The sequence below is a fragment of the Tenebrio molitor genome, chromosome 1, assembly GCF_963966145.1.
Source record: "Tenebrio molitor chromosome 1, icTenMoli1.1, whole genome shotgun sequence".
NCBI classification, from domain to species: Eukaryota; Metazoa; Arthropoda; class Insecta; order Coleoptera; family Tenebrionidae; genus Tenebrio; species Tenebrio molitor.
This window is the reverse complement of record NC_091046.1, coordinates 37360311-37384225: the sequence shown is the minus strand read 5'-3', so window position 1 is coordinate 37384225 and position 23915 is coordinate 37360311. Positions and strand designations below refer to the sequence as shown.

The following is a 23915-nucleotide window of genomic DNA, read 5'->3' as shown; positions in this document are numbered from 1 at the left end:
GGAGCTAACAAAAGCAAGTCACAGCTAGTGTTGAAAGTGGCCACCAACGATTTTGATTTTGTGGCAGTACCTCGGTGATAACTACATTCCTTAAAGGAAATTGACACTTTTTGTGTTAGGATAGGTTGTTTTCAGTTTAGGGTTATATTTTCTGAATAGGTACATTGTTGCCGGATCTCTTAAATCTGGTCTCTCCTTTTTAAATTAAATTAAATCGTTTAATAGAAAATTTTTATCGTAATAAAATTATTTTGGCAATTTTAACTGTTCCTTTGACGGAAATTTAAATAATTTTTACACACTTAATAAATCATTTAGTTTCTTACGAATATTAAAATAATAAATATGGCAATGCGGTGGCAAGAAAATGTCGAGCAGACACTGACAGGAAAAAAAATTGCATCCGTTGCATCACTGAGTCAGTTAGTCCAACATGAAAAGAAAAGATTATAGCCAACTCGGTCCCAAAAAGATCGTGAATGCCTAATACGAATAAAATTGACAGTAACATTTGACTGTTTGATTTACCTACTTGATTTTTTGACTTGATTTTGTTCTTTATAAAATTTAATTTTTCCAACTTTATTATTTTTTTTCTCAAAAATTTCCTTATGTAAGATAACAAAATTTTTATACTGTCATTTAGACAATTAAAAGGGATATCAGAATCAAAAAAAAAAATAGGGGTTTCCATTTTAATAAAACCAACGATGACCTCATAACTAGAAAACAAATGACTGCTTGGAATTTTCTTTGGTACTAAAATATGTATTTTTATAAACTAAAATTGACCTGTCCAAAGATTTTTTTGAAAAAAATTTTGTTTAATTTTTAAGGAATTTATTCCATACTTTTGCCGCTCACTGTACAATCGCGGACATCCAAAAGTGAACGTTTTTATTTAATAGTTTGATTATTACTTTCAATCATAGGCGTCCTAAAATGTCACAGTTTGACACTACCGTTAAAAAAATGATTGAAAGTATTTTTATTAAATGCCACGACATCTCACTTGGATTCAGATAGTTAGGGCTATTAAAAGCTAGAAGAAAATTGGTCGTTGGCTGCTGTGGCGAAGGAATTACATTGCAGTAACATTTGCATCTTCCCGTTGCACGAACGCCAATGAATAAAGCTTGATTTAATCTAACGAAAAATACGGAAATTTTCGCAAGGTATCGTTCACTTTTGGATGGCCGCGATTGTACTATCGGTGGACATAAAAAACTGGGACAAACATCAAATTTGTATAAAGTCAAAAATCCCAAATATACATCGTGTAAATTTGACTTTTTACAAATAAGGTTATAAAAATTATGGCATATCAATGACGCACTGTCAGAAACATCAAGTTAAAGTTCACTTCTTTAATGACAATTTTTATTTTGAGTGACAATTCAAAAGTCCGATACACAATGAGTAAATTTATGATGTCCCAGCTTTTAATGTCCACCGATAGTACATATATGTATAAAGGGTGTTTTTTTAAATTTGGCGTCGAAGTAGGCGTTGGAGAGTCGATTGAGAACGCACCACTCGTGTAAAAGCGTAAGATTTAAACAGCTGATCCGTGATCCGTAACCTGTATAGTGCGTTCACAATCGACAATTCAACGCCTACTTCGACGCCAAATTAAAAAAAAAATTCCCCTTATACCATTCACGATGTTTTGGCATAAGAGGAGGCCATGGAAGAAAAAGTGCATTTGAGTTGGCAGTAAAGCTGCCTGTTGAATTAGGTTATGTTTTTCTAAGTTTGAGGTTATAAACTGCGTCAATGTCTAGTGCATTGTTGTCAGTTTTACTAGTTTGCAATAGAACAATACTCACACATTTTTAATCCAATTTAACAAAACAGGAAACTGACTTGAACAGACTACAGAATAGCAGGGACTGGGACCGAAAGATGAAGTGGCTCCTATTAATTTACGCACCACTTAGATAACCCACCTATACAGTGTAGTCCAGTCAATATAAACATAAAAAAGGGTCCGACCTTGCAAAAGGTCATGTAGTTCTGATTTTTTTAATATGTTGTTTGGATCTCAGCCAAGAGTAAAACACCAAATTTGCAACTTCGAAAGACTTGTGCGCGCTGCGTGGTAGCCAAAGAACAGCAAAATTTTTGCACTATTTTCAGTTTTTGCTCAATATCTCCTAAGATATGAGTCTCACAGAAAAAGTTCAAGTGAGCTTTTTTAAATTAGATTAAATTCGCTACAGTTTGGGGCCCAAGCGAACTTTGTGCATGCAGTAGTTTCCGAGATAGAGCTCTTCAAAATTGGGTATTTTTTCCAAGAAGTGAAATTTTTTTGTTTACGTCCCTTATTTTATTAAATATCGTCAAAAATACTCGCCCCATGAGAAAAGTCATGGGCAATAAACTTGAAGTGTATTTATTTAGCTTTAAATTGAGATCTGACGGGCAGCTGCAGGTTCAATGCTTCTCTCAAAAGTGGCATATAACCGAAAACCTCGAAAGATGAAATTTGGGAAAAATAAATGAAAACAAGTTTTCAGCGCATCAAACATTACGTATAGGGCCTAAACCGATCAAATAAGTTATTTTAACGTAATTTAATATGTGTGGTTAACAACTTGAAGAGAGTCTGTGAAGTCGGTGGAGAAATACTGTCCTCAGCGCCAAACTTGTTCTGGTTCTGATTGTATGGAAAATCATCGAACACCCCAAGTATGCACGTTTGGAACGGGTTCATGGAACAGGTGACAAGTGGTCTTGATTTTGATCGACCAAGAATTATTTTCCTCTCATTCATTGGCGCGCATTAATTTGAGCTCCGACGGGTACATGTCCTGGCACATACAAGTATGTTTATCATGAACCCCATTTTTACGGTCCACTGTGCTAGCTCACTGCTGGAGATTCTACGCACATGTGCCAATCCACCGTAGCTTTTCATAAACCACATCAGCAATCAAATCTGACAATAGGCCAGGCCAAAATTGATCGGATCGGCGGATTGTAAAATTTTGTTTTATGAATATCTTAAACTCAGTTGGATCCATCCGCTGTTCTAGAGCCATCATATCTTGCAAATATAAGTGGGCACTCTTTGTGAAGAAATAGTGACCAACTGAATGAAAACAAGGTAGCATTTTATCGATAGTATACAGGTGAAGGTTCTTAATCACCCTGACGCTCTGCCTGGATGAATAGTTTTACGGGAGTAGACGTGTGAAAATATTGGTCCCACAGCTTTGATTACCTTCCAAATTATGCAATGCAGTTTTGAATTTGGCTCTTAGGCTTTGGTAAGTCCTATTTTCCTTTACAAACAAGATGAGAGACCTCTCACCCTCACGTAGCTTATTCTCAGTTTCGGCTCTTTCTTTCCCAGTCAAGTCTACCTCATCCAAAATAATGCCAGCCAATATCAGATTAGTCAAAATTGTGCTCGTACAGCTCGTGAATAGGCATGACCATTCAGCATCTTGTCCGGGCCTGTGATTTGTATAAATAGTCATACTCGTAAATAGCGCCTTCGAGCAACTTCCTGCCATTATTGCACCGATACAACCCATGAATGGCATGAGGAGATGGAACTCTCCAAGCCTCACAACCACGCAGCTTAAGTCCCTCAACAATATCTCTGGCCTTAAAGAACAGTGGTTGATCAAAAGTAACGAAGCAGGTTTTTTGAAAATGACCTTTACTTCTCTCACTGGCTTCAAAAGGTGATATGAACAATGTATCGTAATCAGTAGGTTGGGTGCGGATAAATGAGAGGAAAATAATTTTTGAGCCATAAAAATCAAGACCACGTGTCACCTGCTTAATGAACCGGTTCCAAAGGAGCATACTTGGGGTAGTTGATGATTTTCCATACAATCAGAACAAGTCTGGTGCTGAGGGCAGTATTTGTCCACCGACTTCACAGACTCCTTTCAAGTTGTTAACCACACATACTAAATTACGTTAAAATAACTTATTTGATCGGTTTAGGCCCTATACGTGATGTTTGATGCGCTGAAAACTTGTTTTAATTTATTTTTCCCAAATTCCCTTTTTCGAGGTTTTCGGTTAGATGCCACTTTTTAGAGAAGCATTGAACCTGCAGCTGCCCATCAGATCTCAGTTTAAAGCTAAATAAATACGCTTCAAGTTCATTGTTCTTGACTTTTCTCATGGGGCGAGTATTTTTGACGATATTTAATAAAAAAAGAGAAATAAACAAAAAAATTTCACTTCTTGGAAAAAATACCCAATTTTTGAAGAGCTGTATCTCGGAAACTGCTGGACGCACAAAGTTTGCTTAGGCCTCAAACTGAAGCGAATTTAATCTAGTTTCAAAAAGATTACTTCAAGTTTTTCCGTTAGACTCATATCTTAAGAGATATTGAGCAAAAACTGAAAATAGTGCTAAAATTTTGCTGTTCTTCGGCTACCACGCAGCGCGCACAAGTCTTCCGAAGTTGCAAATTTGGTTTTTTACTCTTGGCTTAGGTCCAAAGAACATATTAAAAAATCAGAACTACATGACCTTTTGCAAGGTCGAATGTTTATATTGACTGGACTAGTGTCTTAACAAACCAGCTAGTAACTTCTCAATGAATTTTTCATTTTAACCAAAACATTCCTAGAACTAAGTTGTATAAAATCTTGTACCTACTTATTAAGCCTTACTTTATTCGAATCTTTTTGCAAAATATTTACACACCCATCGTCCATGACAAAAAAGAACAAAACTATTCAACTTCCATAATTTCATTCATAATTCTGAATCATCATTACCTGCATCAAAATCCCAATCAAATTCCGAGTCAGATTCTCCTCATGAAATTATTGAAGGAAGAACGTTTTCAATTGAATTTTGCCCAATCTTCCGAAATCAGTTTTTCACAATATCTACAAAAATGTTGGCAAAATTCAGGAGTACATTTCAAAATAGACTCAAGCCATAAATTCACAACTATATCGCGAAGTTATAATAGGTCTTACAAAACCCCTGTGCCATTTCAATTGGGTCGTTGTTTCTTCCTTCGCTATCCGTGTTACATATTTATCTTGTACTCACCAACGATTCAATTTATACACAAAAAGAATTTGACTTCATTGTAACTTACTGAAAATATGTTCTGCAGTCTAATACAAACACCATCAATACGTTTTAAAGTCGCTTAATTATGATTACGGTAAATTCGGCAACATGTTACGTTCATTTTGATAGATCCGCATGTCAGGCACTTTAGTGACAGCAGAGATGACAGAAATCAAACATGTATCCAACGTTAAAAGTAAAAACCACCTGCATAAATTTGATTCATAATTTAGCATAGAATGCAAAAATAAAATCAAACTGGGTAGGTTCCGTCTAAAAAACTTTAGTGTTTTTATAATATTGAGACACACTGTATATGGACAGGGTATCCCAAAAATGACGTACAGCTGGTTTCAAAAAAATCGGGAAATGAAAATTTTCCTAATGTAAATTTGGTTTTGTCGATTTGTCAATTAATTGTCTACTTGACAATACCTATCAAGTGATTTTTAAAAATGTCATTGAATTTTGACGTTAAATCTAACCTATCTCTCGTAAGAAGGTTTCACACTATGGAAAAATTGCAAAAATGTGTCAATTTTATTCTGACAGTTCCCGTTTTTTTTGCAACCAGCTGTACTAACGGTGCACTACGGTGTAGAAGAGACTACCGTAAACGTCAGAAAAATGTTTAAACAATTCTATTGGACTTATTTGCTGATTTGGCAGTCTTTGAAAGTGGCATTTAACAGGTAAATTATTTCAAAATATATTTATTAAATTGTCATGACAGCTACTTCTAATCGTACATATTATCACAAAGTACAAGATTACTCACTACCAATATCTAATCCTGCACAATAGTGAATTTAGAAGCTTTGGAAATCGAAAAAAATATTTTAAATCCACTACGGTAACATTGCAAGGTAATGATGTATGAGTACATCTTTGTTTACATTGTATTACCGTTAATAATAAAAATAATAATAATTAATTTTTTTGTCTGAAAAATTTTTTCCATATTTTTTTCGTGTACATTAAAACATCCTGGATACGGTAGTAAGTAGTTAGTACGCCATTTTTGGGACACCTGTACCGCAATATTTTCCGAATGTGCAGTAGAAGCGTAGCTATCATCTAGAAAAAAGTAAAAGTTGATATCTTTAATAACAAACAAGTTATAGAGCTTTTTCGCAACTCTGGGACGGCCTGTATATGTAGTACGTTAAATATACTGGATAATTTAATTCATATATAAAAAATCCCATAAGCCGCGATGCATTTGTCACTTTGACATCGGATAAAGTTAGCCCTAACTTTGCATCTGGATAAAATGTGCTTAAACTTCCATGGCAAACTTTTTCGAACCTGATTATTGTTGGTTGTTATGATAACGAACCAACAATCTTAAACATCGACACAGCTTGTAATAAATTGAAACGAGCTGGAGGTAACAAACTCTCGGCGGCGAGGGGATTCTGAATCGGCTTGAGACCAGCGACGTTTCTAGATACTCGGTTTAATGAACGTCGGACTATTTTACCGACCAAGAAAGAGTGATAGAAGTGTCTCGGGACTGTACGATGAACATCCCAGAGCCGCATCGAGCAAGACCTAGGTCCACCTTCCCCAACCAACCGTTTACCGACAAACCACGAGGTCTCTAGAACCGCGACGTCAATATCCCAGAGCCGCATCCAGCAAGACTTAGGTCCGCCTCCGCTAAGGGCCCTAACTAACCGTGGCCTCCACAGAAATTTACTAGACAACCCCAAGACTTCCTGAATGTCACCTAACTCCCATAGTGTCGCATCTACAATATTCTAAAACGGACCCAGAAACCTAACGACACATTGAAAACCGATTTTTAATACAACAAACAAAAATTACAACATCACAAATATAAGTAACAACCTAAGAAACCAATACGATAATAATCGTTGGCTGGACTGAACTAAAAATGGCGGATAAAGTACCGCTAGAAAATGGTGACAAAAATGGGCGCACGTGCGTCAGATGAGAGCTACTAATTTGCGAAATTAATTAATTGCCCGAAAAATGAACCTCCCGGGAGAAACTTAGGGGCGCAGACTTAAAATTAAACACTGGGCGCTTCTCGAGAGAAGCCACATGCAACAAAACAACATGTACCAACATACCCTCTACCACGTGGTCCTGGTACGAAAACAAAAGCCACGAACGCGGGATAATTTACTTTGCATTGATTAAGGACTCTGATTCTCAAACAGGAACAAATATCTAGACGGAACGGTAGTGAGATGGATTCCCTGTTCAAATCACCGGTTTTAAAATATGGATCGCTCGCAACACCCCAGGTTCTTTCAGAAGAAAAAACCAAACAGAACTAACTACCGTCTTCACCCACGCGCCCGGGCGCCGCTTCACCCCCGCTCCATTTCCGCTCTCCACAGCATTGCCAACCCCGTCCCTTAGTTCCTAGCCTAGCCGCTAGTACATTCGCATTTGGCGCGCTATTGTGGCGGTACCTAAGGTTCTCGATGATAAATAAGGTATTTTAGCATTGTTCATTTTTTGAGACTCCAAATTAAAAGAGAGGACATTATCGACAAATGCCGTCAGTGTGACAAAGACAGAAGTATACACAATTTTAAGGGATGTTTGTATCGTGTCAAACAGATTAACTTAGGGGAAAGGGGGGCAAGATGACCCCTCTAAGGTTTTTAATTTGAAAAAAAGTCAACTAAAAATATTTTTTAAGTTTATTCACAAAAATGGCTTGCTAGGGTTATAACCTAACATACAATACTGTTTATTTCAACATTTGCTTAATATTTCAACAAATGAGGAACTAATTATAAAAGAAATCAAAACGGTAAATTTTTTGCACTGGTGGGTACAATGGTCCCTTAATTGGGGTAAAATGACCCCCCGTTTTTTAAGCATTGGTATTGCAAATATCGCATATGAAGTCCCTTTTACTGTCTGAAATTCCTGCACACATATCATGTGCCCATTTCTTGCAGGAATAACACATTGACCATTTCTCTTTTGGTCTAGAAGCGCTAAACATTTCTTCGCAATAGAGGCATGGTACATCGTCATCTGACTTTCCTTTTCGTTTTTTCTTCTTTTCATTAACCTCTGAAGCCGCAGTTGCCTTTTTATCGTTCTTAACTTGTCTACTCCACTCATTTTTTTCGGCATCATCGTCAAACAGTGACTTTGTTACTTTCTTTACTTGTGATTTTGCCACACCTTTTTTTAGAGCAGCTTTGTCTTTGGTCAAAGTGTAATTTGGAGTTGATGTCAGAATTGTCGCACCCTGAGACGGTCTAACACTCCTTGTTTGTGGTGGAGCAATGGGAGGTGGACTGATATCAAATGGTGTAAAGTAAGGTGCGGAATTGTTGCACTTCGATAGCTCGGTATCACCAACATCATGCTCATGACTGGAATCATGGCTGATTATGCTGACTTCATCTGATGAGCGACCACTTGGTTGCCATTCGTCCTCTGTTTCATCAGATGATGTTGAGTCCTTTCGTCGGCGCCGATTTTCTATCTTGCGATGAAGATTGGAAGGACCTGGAACTACCGAAATAAATATTAAGCCAAGGGAAATAGATAACCGCCTAATGAAATAAGGTTTTAGGTACCTGGTTCTAAAGATTCCACATTTTCCTGATTACCATCCTTTTTGGTGTCCATAGCTGCCGTTTCTCCATGAACAATGGAACTCCTTGATACATCTGGTTCTGGTGGTGATTCCATTTCTACTTGGTTGTCGGTATTTTCCATTGGTCTATCAGTGGTGGCGGCAGGTTGAAAAGCCCAGTCAGGAAAAATATTTGGGTTGAATGGCCAGATACCCGTTTTTTCGAAACCACTTAGGGCATTATTCATTGTTGCAGAGAATCGATAGGCTTTACCGAACAAGTAGCTTACATTGTATAAAGTTACAATTTTTCCAGGATTGTTTTTCATCCACAAACGCACTTCCTCATTGTAAGCAGACATTAGCGGAGAAAATACAGCCACATCCAGTGGCTGCATTTTGTGGGTGCAGTGGGGTGGCAGGCATAAGAGTACAATTCCATGTTCTCTACAATATTCTATCGCTTCAACACTCTTATGGCTTCCATGCCCATCAAGAATTAGAAGCACCTTATTTTCAAGATCACTGCGGACATGTTTCTGAAAGTGTTTTAGATATTGAAGAAAAAGGTCCGTTTTCATATAACCAGACTCATTTTGTAATTTCAATGTACCAAGTGGGGCACCAGAAAACAGCAACTCATTTCTCCTTTTGCGAGGAAAAATTATAGCCGGTGGTATGAAGTAGCCTGCTGCACTCATACAGAGAACAACAGTGACGTTTTGCCCGCGTTCTGCGCTTGTGAGCGCTCCAACTTGTTTTCGTCCCCTATGGGCTACAACTTTTGAAAGCTTGCTTGGTACCGTCTGGATTCCACTTTCGTCCATGTTATAGATTTGCGATGGATCAGTAATATTATGTTTTTCTGTGCATGTATCTAATGCTGCGAAAAACTTAGCTACAGCTTCCTTATTGAACCCTCGAGCTCTTGCAGCTGATGTTGCCTCAGGGGTCCGAAATGAAAGTTCTGGGTAACGACGAAGAAAACTTACAAACCAAGTTGATCCAGCAGATTGTTTCTTTTTGCTGAATCGGTTAGAGATGCCATTTTTGTCAGCTAGTTGGTAGGCCATCTCGCAAATATCTTTTTTTGTCAGTCCAAATAATCTATCTTCCATTTGTAACGCATAATCTCTGAGGGAGTCCTCAATATTTTTTGGTAGGGTTGTCACAAATCGTCCTAAGATTTTTGAGGCTCCTATAGCTATTTTATTTTTGCCCTTAGCTCTACGTTTCAGTGTTGACAGAGGTAGATTATACATCCGTGCAGCAGTTTTGTAGGGTAGCCCATTTTTTATTTCTTGCAGGGCGATTGTCATCACATCTTCTTCCCAGTTTTGGCGACCTGTTTTTCGAACGTATTTGCGAACCATTACGGTAGACTAGGAATAAAAGTTAAAAGTCAGATAGTTGCTAAGTTGTATTACAAACAAAATCAGAATAGGTACCTTCCTAATTACCTATCCTTAAATTACGAGCATAAGGTAAAATGACCCCGGGGACCATTTTGCCTCATGCTTTTGGGTTCATTTAACCTCAACGGTACACAATTTTAGCCATCGTCAAAAAACAGACAGTATTTAAGGAAACTCTACATATCTTTATAACCACAGATGCTCAGAGAGTTAAGCTACTGAATGAATGTCATAGATCTGTACTTACCTTAAGAACTCCATAAACAAGACTAAATTTTCAGCAGTGGAAAATAACAGTTACTCGCATCACATTTCAAAACACAAGACTACGCGGTTAATTGTCGTCCGATGTTAATCGGTTTTAGCATAGATGCTGCTCCATGTATGTTTAGGTCACCTCTCTGTTCAAAAAGGCGCTTAATTCAAATACATTGAAAATTTCAATAGGAGTCATTTTAACCTGGGGGGTCATTTTATCCACATTTCCCCTACATACATATAATATCTATTCACTTTGATTGTGACCACAACGAAAAACATAGTAGGCGCTGTTTAGCTGTGTGCTGCATACGTTTTACACTAAATATTTGTGTGGTGTAACATGATGTGAAAATGTCAGAATTGTCAAAACTTGACCACGGTAGTAAAGCTATGATTTTAATGTATTTATCAATATTAATAACGGAAATCAATCTTTGAAGTAGGAGAAACTAAAAACGTCTGTCTGATTCTGTGATCACGTCTGTTGAAAAGTGAGGTTATATCCAGGTACAGATTATTTAACGTAAAAACTTCGAAATCACCTCATGCAATTCTCGATATTAATGAAGAACGAAGGAAATGGTCATTTGGCAGTAAGACAAACGCGAAAAATGCCTGGGGATTACTAATCAATTAGCATTGATTAATACAAATAAGTATTTTCAGATAAAAACTAATCAGACAGAAAGTTCAAAAAAATGATTTACAGGGGATGAAAAGGCAGAAGGTATTAAACTACAACACTCACTAGCCAAAATGTACAACAAAAAAGCACAAATAGAGTTAACTTTATTGGTGATGTTCGTCTTTGTGAGTTGTTTTCCCGTTGGCTTCAATAAATGTCTCGAAACAAGTCAATATTAACCGTTTGGTCCCAACTTTGAGAAGACGACGTGGCATTTTCTTTTTGAATTCTAAAATTTTGTACCTAAACTCAATTTTATAGATATGCGCACAGTGTACGTCGAAAAACGTTTGCGCAAGTCGTGCTCCATTCTGTCTTCTGTGAGCGTGACGTTTCTGTCAAAATGGCGCCTCCGAGAGTTGCCAACTGCGACTGGATTTAGTGTTATCTAAAATTCCCCATAAATAACCTAGCAACTGAAAAGTTACTAGGGAGTGGTCACAATCAAAATGAATAGATAATACATAGTTGATTTCATATAAATGTTCATCAAGTGAGCTGTGCATGTGTAAAAGCACCTTTAATTTAGTTACATTACAAAAGTCACATTTATGACAGATTCATTATAGGTTATCTCCAATAAATCTTTATTTGGTGAAAATAAAAAGACAAAAATAAATAAGAATTAGTGAATTACTTTAATTTAATCAGTAAAAAAATGTAACGGTGCTTTTGAAATCAACAATGCCGAAACGGTCAACAAAACTAAAAAATTATAATCAAGGTTCGCGCAGGGCAAGCAACTTTGAAAGTCGAAGTAACTTTCATACCAACAGAAAATCAGATTTTCATGTCACTACAACACTGTCAGAATTTGAGAATTTTCCCCTGTGTGAACGGATTTTGATAAATGTCACAACTTGTCAAAACGAAACGTCAAGCTAATTTTAAAGATTTTAAGCGATTTGGAGCCTTTAAGGGGCTCGTCGAACAAAAAAACGTTTTATTCAATTCGTTCGTGTGTAAATTTCGCGTTTTAAAATGGCCACTCGTGCCAAAAAAGGCCCAATTTACGCACGAACTCATTAAATAAACTACTATTACTGGAAATAAAATGTTAATTAATGGTAATGTTTATTTTATTAAACAATGTTACAACATATGCTGAAAATGTTCACCATTTTGTTCTAAGCACAAACGCCAAACGGGCCCTACGTTTAATTTCACTGATAGCATTTTGTAACATAATTTGATCGGAAGTTTAGATGCCACAAAGTGTATCGGTTCAAAAGGACCTACGGCGTCAGTTCCAGCGCCAACTTTAATAACAAATTCAATGGATCGCTCAATATTTACATTCTATCACCGACAGATCGCCAGTCGGATGCGTTTGTAAACAATAAGTCGCGCATCGGGTAGCAACCGCCAAACGAAGCACACTTTTAATTGTCAAAAATTAAAAGTCAAATTAAATTCAATTTTCAAAGATTGTTTTTTCTTGATATAGTCTTCAACTCGTATATAATGGATATTATTCAATCGGACGATTCGACCACTCGCCTACAGCTCGTGTTGGAATTTCGTCCATTATACGCTCGTTGAAGAATGTATTCTTGCTTTCTCCCAATATACTCGTAGAACCAGGTAACGTGGTTTTGCTTCTTATGTTTCTACTGTCACGCTTAGGTTCATAGTTACAATTTTACCACATAAATACCAAATCAAATTGTTTCTTTCACAATTTTTCATTATTTGTAAGATTTCAAAAGATTAGCGAATCACCACTCTTTAGATTATTGAACTATCCTCGTAAACGGTAAAGCCGACCTTTATCAGAAGCGTTAATTCTTTAATTGTGTACAAACGAGAGTGAATAACGAACATCCCTTTAGTCATACTGCTCAATTCATATTTTTTTTCTATAGCATATGTTAAAGTATGTTTTTATCTATTCAAATCAAAAGGTCAAGTAGCATTTTAACCGCAATGGTAAGTAGATAAAGTGCTACTTTAACAGCAAGGGTAGATAAAGTTTTTTTTTTATTACCCTAACAAGGCTAATACCATACCATGTGAGCAACAATTACTGTTTGAGTTGACAATAAATTTTGATTATTTTTGGTGACTTTTATGTCATGTTACAACGAGAAAACCATTCTATTAATAAAAGATTACAAAAGCCAAGACGTTTAAATTTGAAATGTATGCCAGCTGTCAATAATGTCAATAAAACAAACGGAAATATATAGGTGCAATTCATAGTCTTGCCAATTCCATATAAATTTTTTTATTGCCAACTGAAACAATATTGTTGCTCACCCGGTACTACCGAGATTTTAAAATGTAATTATTTTTTTTATTACCTAACAACGCTCATACTATCGAGATTTTAAAACCTAACACGATTAGTAATGATTTAAGAAAACATGTTTTAATAATAAAATACAAATGCTATAGAAAAAAATTGAATATTATACACGACGATAAAATTTAATTATATTTTCGAGCGTAATTAGCGTCTCGACTGACGTGTCGACGCTAAAAAACACTCTCGAAGATAAAATGCAATTTTATCGTCTTGTACAGGGTTATTCTAATCTAAATGATTGTAATTCAAGTAGGCGTAAAAACCGAATGTAAAATTTATGGTGACCGCTCCACATAAAAAACATCAAAGTAATGTGAATAAGTGAGTGCACACCGTTCACACACAGGTGTTAAATTGGGTGCAAAACAATTCAATATTGTTAGAATTGGTTCCAAAACAACGCAACATTTTTGGATTTCATCGTTAATTTAAAAAATAAATAAATAAATAAATAAAACTCGTTACCGCACTTTTCACCTACAAAATGACAGTGACACCGGCAAAAATTGACAGTTCACATGAAAGCGGCAAAAATTTCATAACATGGGCATGGCCTACTTCGACTACAATCATTTAGAATAACCCTGTATAATAAATAACTAATTAGCTTTACATCTAGCTAAATAATTCGCTATTTTTAACTGGACAGAATAACAATATACATAGTAGAATTACGGCCACGGAATTTTGGCCGGCACTTGTCATTCCATTGAGTTGAGATGTAAAGTATTCGTAACCTCACTTTCTGCTATTACATTATTAGATTTATTTATGATACATACATTAAGTGTACAATTATATGCTGTTATAAATGAACATTTAGGTATTACATTATTTTCAACATTAATTAATGAGTCGCTTCTTCTAGGTGAGCGAGTTTGCTATTTCCGGACTTAGTAGTATTAGTATTCTCTTCCTGGTCCTGTATTTTTTCGCAATGTTATTCTGAATGAAATTTTCTATATACATATCCCTCCGCCACTGATGTAGACTTCCACCCTCCGTGTCTTTTTATGTTACATAAATTGGCACCAGCATCTGCTAAAACTCTTCACGCCTGCATGCTCCTGCGATTCCCATTATCAGCACCAACTTTTGACAATATAATGAATAGTTTCTAAAGAAAACACTAGTGATACGTACCTTCATAAGTAAGAAATTTTCATCAGGAGCTTCCGTCAGGAATCTGCTTACATCTTCCTTAGTAAAAACTCTGGATTTTTTTGGTTTATATCCTGTGCTAGTTCTCTTCATGAACGAGTTTACTTTATTATATTTGGAAATATTTATGTCTCGTTTCAATTTGAGCGTTGCTTTCAGCATAGAATAGTGGCTCCACAAGGTTGATGGTTTACAAGTTTTATTTTTTCTCCGATGTATGTACAACCTACACTACCATTTCTTCAGTTTCACTTTTTTCCTGTTACACCATACTTCTCTTTCATACCTTTCCCGCGACACAGAAACTAGCAAATTGTCACAATACGCTCTAGCGGCCTCGTAAATGTTATTTTCACAGTCAAAATCACTTTCATCGCTCATTTTCAATCCGAAATACACGAAAAATTGTAAACACGCACTACACTGTGTAAAGTTTGCCAAGCGATATTCTAAACGCTCGCAATTATCGGTATTTAACTTTTTGGGTCCTTTACAATAGGTTTACAGGCAATATTGTAAAAGTATTAAGTTCTTGATGCGCTGCTGGGCCTGCACAGCTTTGTCGGACCCTATTGCTTGTATAGCGAGGGTTGTTTATAGTATTGTAAAAGACCCACGAAATCAAATAGGGATAATTGCCAGCGTTCAAAATATTTTTTGCCAAACTTTAAATTTAATTTTAATTAATTCGTTTATAATGGCCAAATGTTTGGAGCTTCGCAAAGTTCAAAGAATCAGTAGATACTCTTGTTATTAATTCATGGTTTATTGTTATTAATCAACATCTTACAATAACACAAGAGAGAGCAAGTTTCTTACAACTTCTCGGTTTGTACAAAAGGAGTATTCATTTAAAAGTAGTAGAAGTGAAACCGTTCACATTTTTTTTTCTGTCAAGATCACCTTTCGTTGACTTTCTGCTGTTGTTTTGGTGTAATAGTTCTACCAGCATCAATTACTGACGTTGACATATGTATACCGCCAAGCCATAAAAGCAAAAATGCACATGTCAGCTGCCATTAGCATGGAATAACACAGGAAATCTGCCGACTACAATGTGCTTTATTAATATGCAACGTGACAATGTCAAGACAATTTTACTTGTCTTTCAAATATCTCGGCAGACTCTATGATAACGATAATGAGGTTACCCATGGCAGAAGTCAGGTAATAAACGGCTTGCACTACCGCTTTCATAGATGTGGGTGCTTGCGAGTAGGAAAATTCTAATCCTGTGATTACAAACATTACTTCTCCTGCAGTAATAGTAAAATATTGAGGAATGAGACAGAGCATGTGCACGCTATTAGGTTCTGTGACTTCGTAATATTCTACACTCTACAAAGGAAGACATTTGAATTTGATATATAAAAGTCGGTACTAAATCATACTCGAGTTTCATTAGACTCATCTAAGGAAACTAAAACTGTGTACACTCCCCCTAAATAAAAATCAAACTCCTTTTCGAAACCTTCGAGCCTATAAGTACCAGGAGGAACAGTGAAGAAAGAATAATTACTAGAAGGAATTTCCAACACTTTTTTCTTCGCCTTCCAGTAAGATAAATTATATCCCTCTACAGGGTTGTTTACTAATGTCCTGAAACAATTAAAGATGTTTAGTAATGAATTTGAAGTTTATTTGCAATCGAACTAAATCTGCTAACCTAATTTTGGGAAGCCCTTTTTCATCTTTTTGTATATCATCTTCGATTCTTAAAAACTGATCCGGTAACATGTATAACAGCAGTGTTTTTTTCTCTGTAATTGTGATATTGGACTCTTGTTGGTAATTGATAACATCATCACAACCAGTTATATTGAAATCTACAACTTTCTCCCCGTGTACGTCAACCACATCTAATTTTGTGTATCCCATCGATTTTATTTCCTCTTCCACTATGTATGGTGCAGCAGTAAGTATTGCATTACATTTTAGTGGGTTGTAAATTCGTAATTGACAACTTCCTTCTGCCGGTATAACCGGAAGTGTTGATTCTATAGCAAACGAAATGGTAGCGGAGATTGCAAATGAAAGGGCGGCGAGCAATCCTCCACATACCATGCGTTGGAGTGGCTTTTTGAGTAAATTACATTTCGCTAAGGCCGGGTAAACACCATAAGTAAATAATGGAATAAATATTAAAATTAGTATTGCATTAATCACTTGCATTTGGTCGGGTAAGATTGTTAAGGACCCTAGTTGTCCGTTCATGTGGGACGCTTGGAAGGTCCAGCCGCTACCTTGCTGTTCGTACAGCGCCCAAAATAGTGGGAGTGGTACGAAAAGAATAAAAATGTTTAATGTCCCTTTAACGTCATCCACAAGAGCCAAACCATATTTCTGTGTGGAACGATCTAACCAGTGGTCAACCTTGTCTTTAGACTTACATTTTTCTTTAATTGCATACTGAAAAAAATGGCCAAAAAGTACCTGATCCGTACATCTGTGCAGTATACTTACTGCAATACATTTAACAAATTGGATCACTACATTTTCTGTGGGTTTTACAATTTTGTATAAACGCTTACCGGACAAAAAGATAACTAAGATTCATTATGTTATCATCGACTACCTTCATTTTTTAAAATTCAATTACCAATGGCGATGACCATCAACACAGCAGGAAGACTAAAGGCGAGCGGATAACAACTGTTTTCTCCACAGCAGTGCACTTCTCCTCTCAATATAGGCGTCACCAATGTGGATAATAAACTTCCAGAATTGACGGAAAAATAAAGCATGGAAAAGAATTTTTCTAAATGGGCTTGTTGCTGTGGCAGAACAAACTGATCGCCGCCAAATGGTGCTACACAGGGCTTGATGCCCCCAGTTCCGAATGCGATCAGGAATAAGCCAAGCAGTGAAAAAGGTATTTGGGCCAAGCCAAAGGGTTTGGCCGAGGCCGCAGCTAAAATAATGTTTCCACATGCATAAATGAGAGATATGTAAAAAATTGTTTTGAATTTGCCGAGATAGTTGTCAGAAATGATTGCTCCGATTATTGGAAAAAAATAGGCAATCATGATGAAAGTGTGGTAGATGACTGTTGCGCTGTGTTCGCCAAAGAGCAGAATGTCGCGCAGATATAGGCTGAGAATAGCTGAAAAAAAGAACGTTTTAGGGGACTGATTTTTATCACTTGCATTTACGCTTACCTCGCATCCCAAAATAGTTGAACCTTTCGCAGATTTCAGTAGTGATTATAAGAAACACACTTTTCGGGTAAGGAAGGGGCTGGGAACAAACAATGCGATAGTTGATTCTGAAGATTCTGATGTGCTTAGATACTGTAATGCGTTGTCTTAAGGTTTTCATTTTTTTTATTAATAGCCTGGTACTTAAATAGTTATTTGGATCACAAGTCCAGAAAATGATATTTTGCGAGTGTGAGTGATATTGCGTAGCCGAGGCGGTTTAGCCGAGGCGAGCAACACGAGCACTCGCAAAACATTTTCTGGACGTGTAATCCACAAAATTTTTCATGCCGACAAATTTAAATCATTTTTAAAAAGTAAAAAATTTGTTTCACAAGTGGAATCGAACCCGCGACCCTCGCGTCCCTGCGCCGAAACGGAGTCCGTTCAATGCTGCCTGCCCGTTCTCTAGCAAGGTCACTTTTGTAAGTACTAGGCCGGGAATTTTACGTTCCCGGCGGATTTTGAATCATGCAAAACCGTCGATAACGGCCGGCGGCATGAAAAATTAATTTAGTGTAATATCTTTCTTATACAGTGCATTCGTAAAATTCGGAATAAATTCGATAAAACTGTAAGTATTAATCTCTGAGAAAAATCCTCGAAGAGGTCAACTTTGTTTTTAAAAAGTGCATATTCCTCAGTACTTTACTTATGTTGACAGCTTTTCATCTCCTAATTATGACGTCATCAATCATTTTATTAAATGACAACCCCCACTTTTTTCTTCTCTTTCTGATAGACCTTCGTACTAGCTAAAAGATGAATAAAAAAATTGATACCTTACATTACAATTTTTTTGAGGAAATGACAACGCACTGTATGTAATCACTGATCAATTAGAAGCACAAATCACTATTTTAAGATATTGTTGAGATAACTTTTCCTGTTAAAGTAGCTACAAGAAATTTTTTTGAGGAAGTCTTGAATTCTTGTGTATCTTATTTATACTTTCGATTTTATGTCAAAGTGATGAACCGAAATCCACCCAAATTAATGATTAAAAAAAAATTATACATACGTTCAAAAAAACTCCAACTTTCTTTGATAACATGTACCGACAAGACATGATGAACCATATTTGTACTTTAAAAATATTAACAGAAGTTTGATACATACCAAGTGAAAAAAGGCAGGTTAATATCGGGTGTATTTTTAAATGTCACCTCATAGTACGCGTTGTCGATTGTGAACGTACTATACAGAATACGGATCATGGATCAGCTGTATAAATCTTACGTTTTACACAAGTGGTGTGTTCACAATCGACTTTTCAACGCCTACTAAGAGGCGAAATTAAAAAAAAACACCCGATAGCTATTTGTACAACTAGTTATGAAAGTCATACTTTTTTATGAATTTGCAAATGAATAATTTTTTTGCATATTGTTGTAAGTTGAGAAATGTGGCCTAAAAGAATTTATGAAAAATTTAAAAAAAGTAGGTATGCTTTGACAATCATCTCCAAGGAGATGGAATACAATGATGCAAAAAAAGTACTATGTACACTTGCTTTCAAAACTTTCCCGTACACCTATTTTTCGCTGTGTTAAATCAGGGTAGTAATTAATCAACTCTGACATTTAAACTTTTGAAAAGTCAAAATGCCTCGACTGACAGAGCAAGACAAAGTTTTGATGCTTTCCAAATTAGAAGAGGAGTGGTCCATAAGAAGGGTTGCTACTCATAATGGGCTAAATAAAAGCACTGTTCTCCAAGTAAAGAAGAGGTGGGAACAAGAAGGGACCGTGAGTAGAAAGAAGACCGATCATAATTTTTTTAGTTGCTGTCAATGTCATCTTTAACCTAATCTCAAAATTACCCGTTCACACTGCTTAAATTTTGCAAAATCGTTGTTACTTGATTTTGAATGTATACGCGATAGTTTTGAAAGCAAGTGTACTTTCATTACGATTTTTCGTTTAAAAAAGTGCTACATTCATTGCAATATGCAAAAAAGGACATTTTCGTATTTTTTTTAAATACATTCTATGTCGTGGTTATGTATTATAGAAGAAAACATTTTTCATCAGCTACATGTTCGCAGTAGATACTAAGTATTTGTGGTGTACTCCAAATTAAATAATAAAACCTACGTCTAATGCTAAACAGTTTAGTTACGTAAGAACCACAAAATGTGTATTTTTTTAAAATTGTTAGTGAACTCTTTGAACTAGCGATACGTCACAAGGTTACAAATGTTTATTTACATAATTTTTAAAAGGAAAAACTGTCTTAAAGTGTTCATTTGTACACTTATCAACTGGAGAAATAAATTCTTTTTTTTTTTTTGGAAAATTAACTATTACGATGTGACAATTATTCTAGTAATTAATTTAATAACTAACACATGAATATATTTTTTAATATTCGCATATTAGAAAACAGCATTTAAATAATAATTATGTACAGTTGCTTGCAAAAAAACGGGAACTGTCAAAATAAAATTGACATAGTTTTACAATTCTTTCATATTGTGCAACCTTCTTACGAGAGAGGTTAGAATTAACGTCAAAATTGAATGACATTTTGTAAAATTATTTGATAGGTAGGTATTGTCAAGTCGACAATTAATTGACAAATGGACAAAATCAAATTTACATTAGGAAAATTTTCGTTTCCCGTTTTTTTGCAACCAACTGTAACTCGAGAAATAAAGAGTGAAAGCTTAAACACGTATGTACATCATTTTTGAGAGTAAATAGAAGAACACCACCAAATTTTTCGTAGTACTATTGGGGACAAAATACTTTGGTCGTCATTTTTCTGTCACTTCAAAACAAATTAATGTAAACCAAGCATTAACGTCAAGTCAATAGTGATGACAATTTCAAATTATTGACTTTTCTCTTGTCAAAAATATGGCACCTTCCACCATTCAAAAATTTAGAATCATCTCCCTTGCTTCTGGGGGATTGTCTATGGGCCAAATTGCCTTGTGGAAACCTTTTCAATTTTTCCTCCTTGGAATATCTCCTTCAGTTGTCCATTTTTCGGTATTTAACATTTTGCAATGATGAGTTTAACAGTGACAGTGGTTGACAGTAGTAAAAAATAAGATTAACCGTCCTAATGCTTGCTTTACAACTTTATGTCAGTCAACTGACTTCGACGTCCAAAGTAATTAGTCCACAATAGTAAAGTACCTAAAGAACTCAAATCTATAACTAGTTTCCTGCTCCTCGATATAATTTCAGTTTTCAAAATGACGATGGTAGAAACATTTATAAATAAAAATAACCACCTACCACTTAGTTAGATTTCTATCCTCGAAGAAATTTCGTTCGTTTAACAAAAATAAACAGAAAGAATGTAAGAATCACCTAAGTGTTTGTTGTTACATTTTGAACATGTAAATGGTCTTATTTAAGTTAATCAGTTGATCGATTTCATAGAACTAATGTTTAACAAATCTTCAGTAATGAACAATTGTCCTGCATAAGCAGAAAATATTAGGTACTTAGAATTCTACGAGTACAAAACAATATTTTCACTGAATAAAATGAAATAGAGAAAATGTAAGGGTTACCTGTGGATTTGTTGTCATATTTAGATCATGTAACTAAATTGTCTCATATAAGCTGTCAGTTGACTGATTTAATGGAATATCAGAATGTCATGTGTAGCATGATTATAACTAATTTTGAAAATTTAATGTTTTACCTATAAAGAATGTTAAATAAAATGTAACAGCATTAAGAGAGGTTGTTTTTTGAAGCAATACATATTATATCTCCAGTCGTCAGGGAGGCTTAAAGCATTTTACCCAACAGAATATGATGGAAACATGATATTTGGTAATTTTATAGACATACAGCTGAATTTAAAAAAAAGGGAAATGAAATTTTTCCTAACATAAATTTGGTATTAAGTATTTGTTAATTAATTGTTTACAGTACATATCAAAATTTTTCCTACGAATTTACACCAATTTTTACAATGCCTCATTTAAGTGAAATAGATAAGGGTAGAATAGTCTCTCACCTAGAAAATGGTAAGACAATAAATAAATAAAATAAATAAATATTTTATTCCTGTTCCTATAAATGTATTATGTTGTTGATTATACTAACAATTACACACAGTTATAACGTCGGAAAAGTTATCATTCAGGTATTCCTCCACCGAGTAAAATGATTTCGCAAGTAAGTATTTTTCAATTTTCATCTTAAACAGGTCTGGAGATATCTTTCTGAATACATGAGGTAACACATTATAAAATTTTATTGAATAAAAGTTAAGACCGTGTCTCGATCTGTTCAATCTGAAAACGTCGAAACTGTAGTCGCTTTTCCTTGTGGAATAGTTATGAAAGGATTTTAACTTTTTATATTGATCAGGATTGTTTTTGACATATTGCAGACATCTTAATATGTAAGGGAGGGTAAGAATTTTTAATTTATTAAAATATAGGCGACAATCTGTGCGATATCCTATATTTGCCATTATTCTTATTGCTCTACGTTGGAGCGTCTTTTGTGAAACACAATTTGACATATTCCTCAAAAGAAAAATATTTTTACAAATTTTGCTTGCCAGGAAATCAATATGTTTATGCCAAAGTAAATGTGAGTCTACGAAAATACCAAGAAATTTGGCGCTTTCAGTTTCGTCATTTGAGATTTCTGTTTTTTTCAAGGTAAAACTTACGTTAACTGTTTTTTCGTTATTCAAATGCAATTTATTTGAGAATAACCAGTCTCGTACTTTGGAAAGAATGCTATTTATTTCTGAATTTAGTCTGACAGCTGATGCCTCTGACAGACCGAGAGTAGTATCATCTGCATAAAGAACTGTATCAGCCCTTGAAATATAAGATGGTAAGTCGTTAATATATATCAAAAAAAGAACGGGACCGAGGATGGATCCTTGCGGAACACCGTGAATTGTTCTAGATTTTTCTGAAAAAACACCATTTACTTTTACTTTTTGAGTTCTATTACTAAGGTACGAAGTTATCATGGAAATGCTAGAAGAGAACTTATAGTATCCAAGTTTTTTAATTAAAATATCGTGGGACACCGTGTCAAACGCTTTACTTAAGTCCAAAAATATTGCTTTATAATGGTTGTTCTTTTCAAAAGATCTGACAATATTATCAATAAAAGAAAGCACTGCACTGGATGTAGAAAGACCTCTTCTAAAACCAAATTGAGCATTGGAAAATAAATTGTTTTTATTGAAAAAATTTACGATTTGCAGAAGTAAGAGTTTTTCGAAAATTTTTGAAAACACTGGCAATGATGAATGTAACAGAATTTGGAGTGGAAAAAAGGAGTAGGTACCTATATGAAGAATAAAAACAAAAATGGGAATATGAGAGAACTGTAAAACGAAAGGTGGGTTCGCGCCGACCTAAAGCTTCAAATGAACAAGAAGATGAGGAATTACTAAACTTTTTAAGACAAAGGCCTATGTCTAATACTGTAGAAGCAGTCAATCACACCAACTTTCCAACATCTCAAAGCACTGCAGGTCGTCGAATTCGTTCTTCTGAATTGGGGAACTATTATGCCGTTAAGAAATCATTTATTACCAATTTTCATAAAAAGCAAAGGGTAGGATTTGCTCTGGAATTCCTTCAAAGAGAAAATTTCTGGAATACCACTGTACCGACTTTTAATGTAAAATTCACATTTTAATTTTTAAACTTAAGTTTTGATTTTCGACTAAAATCTCTGGACAGGTCGATCTGTACTTTTAAATTGCCCTGTCTTGGCACATCCTAGAAAGAGGATAAAAAATATTATATCCGAGTCCTATTGGCATTTAAATTTTTTCAGTTGCTTCCCTTGCGCCGATACTGAATCGAATAAAACGTATGCCAAAAGATGACAACTTAGAAATATAAATTGACCTGTCCGAGCATTTTTGCCAAAAAACAGGAATTCCATTCCATTCCATTCCATACTTTACACTCGCATTGTAGACATGTGTATTTTCCTTTATTCTTTTTTCAGCCGTTATTAACATTTCGTTGATGTGTTTCTCATAATTTTTATTTACCTACTTCGTATTTACTTTTTTAGATTTACACCCTTTATACCGTGTAACATGTTACTGAAATGAAATTTCCTAGTTATTGTCCCAAATTAAAGAAGAACACTTTTCGATCCAATGCACTCAAATATTTCTTGTCGAATAGAATTTTCAATACATATTTGAAATTCTATCTTCGACTATGCACAAAGAGCGTTTCATTTTTGTTTCAAAATTAATTTTGATAAATGAAATAAATAAGTGAAAGAAATC

General features: G+C 35.3%; 2 protein-coding genes across 3 annotated transcripts; both read right to left on the bottom strand.

Moving 5' to 3' along the window:
• Positions 1 to 7722: 7722 nt before the first annotated feature.
• LOC138133619 (uncharacterized) lies at positions 7723 to 10540 on the bottom strand. Of its 2 annotated transcripts, XM_069051549.1 has the most exons (3): positions 10299 to 10540; positions 8638 to 10018; positions 7723 to 8572 (listed from the first exon to the last, which is right to left on the bottom strand). In XM_069051549.1, the coding sequence occupies exons 2-3, from the start codon at positions 10007 to 10009 to the stop codon at positions 7917 to 7919; spliced, it is 2028 nt and encodes a 675-aa protein (XP_068907650.1). In that variant the 5' UTR covers positions 10010 to 10018; positions 10299 to 10540; the 3' UTR covers positions 7723 to 7916. The 2 variants fall into 2 exon arrangements, with proteins under 2 accessions (XP_068907650.1, XP_068907656.1); XM_069051555.1 differs by having other exon boundaries at positions 7723 to 8566; positions 8638 to 10540.
• Positions 10541 to 15218: 4678 nt separating this feature from the next.
• LOC138141176 (peptide transporter family 1-like) lies at positions 15219 to 21283 on the bottom strand. Its single transcript, XM_069061844.1, has 8 exons — positions 21193 to 21283; positions 17625 to 17703; positions 17066 to 17569; positions 16930 to 17012; positions 16133 to 16875; positions 15858 to 16065; positions 15568 to 15804; positions 15219 to 15516 (listed from the first exon to the last, which is right to left on the bottom strand). The coding sequence occupies exons 1-8, from the start codon at positions 21208 to 21210 to the stop codon at positions 15418 to 15420; spliced, it is 1971 nt and encodes a 656-aa protein (XP_068917945.1). The 5' UTR covers positions 21211 to 21283; the 3' UTR covers positions 15219 to 15417.
• Between the last annotated feature and the right edge of the window lie 2632 nt (positions 21284 to 23915).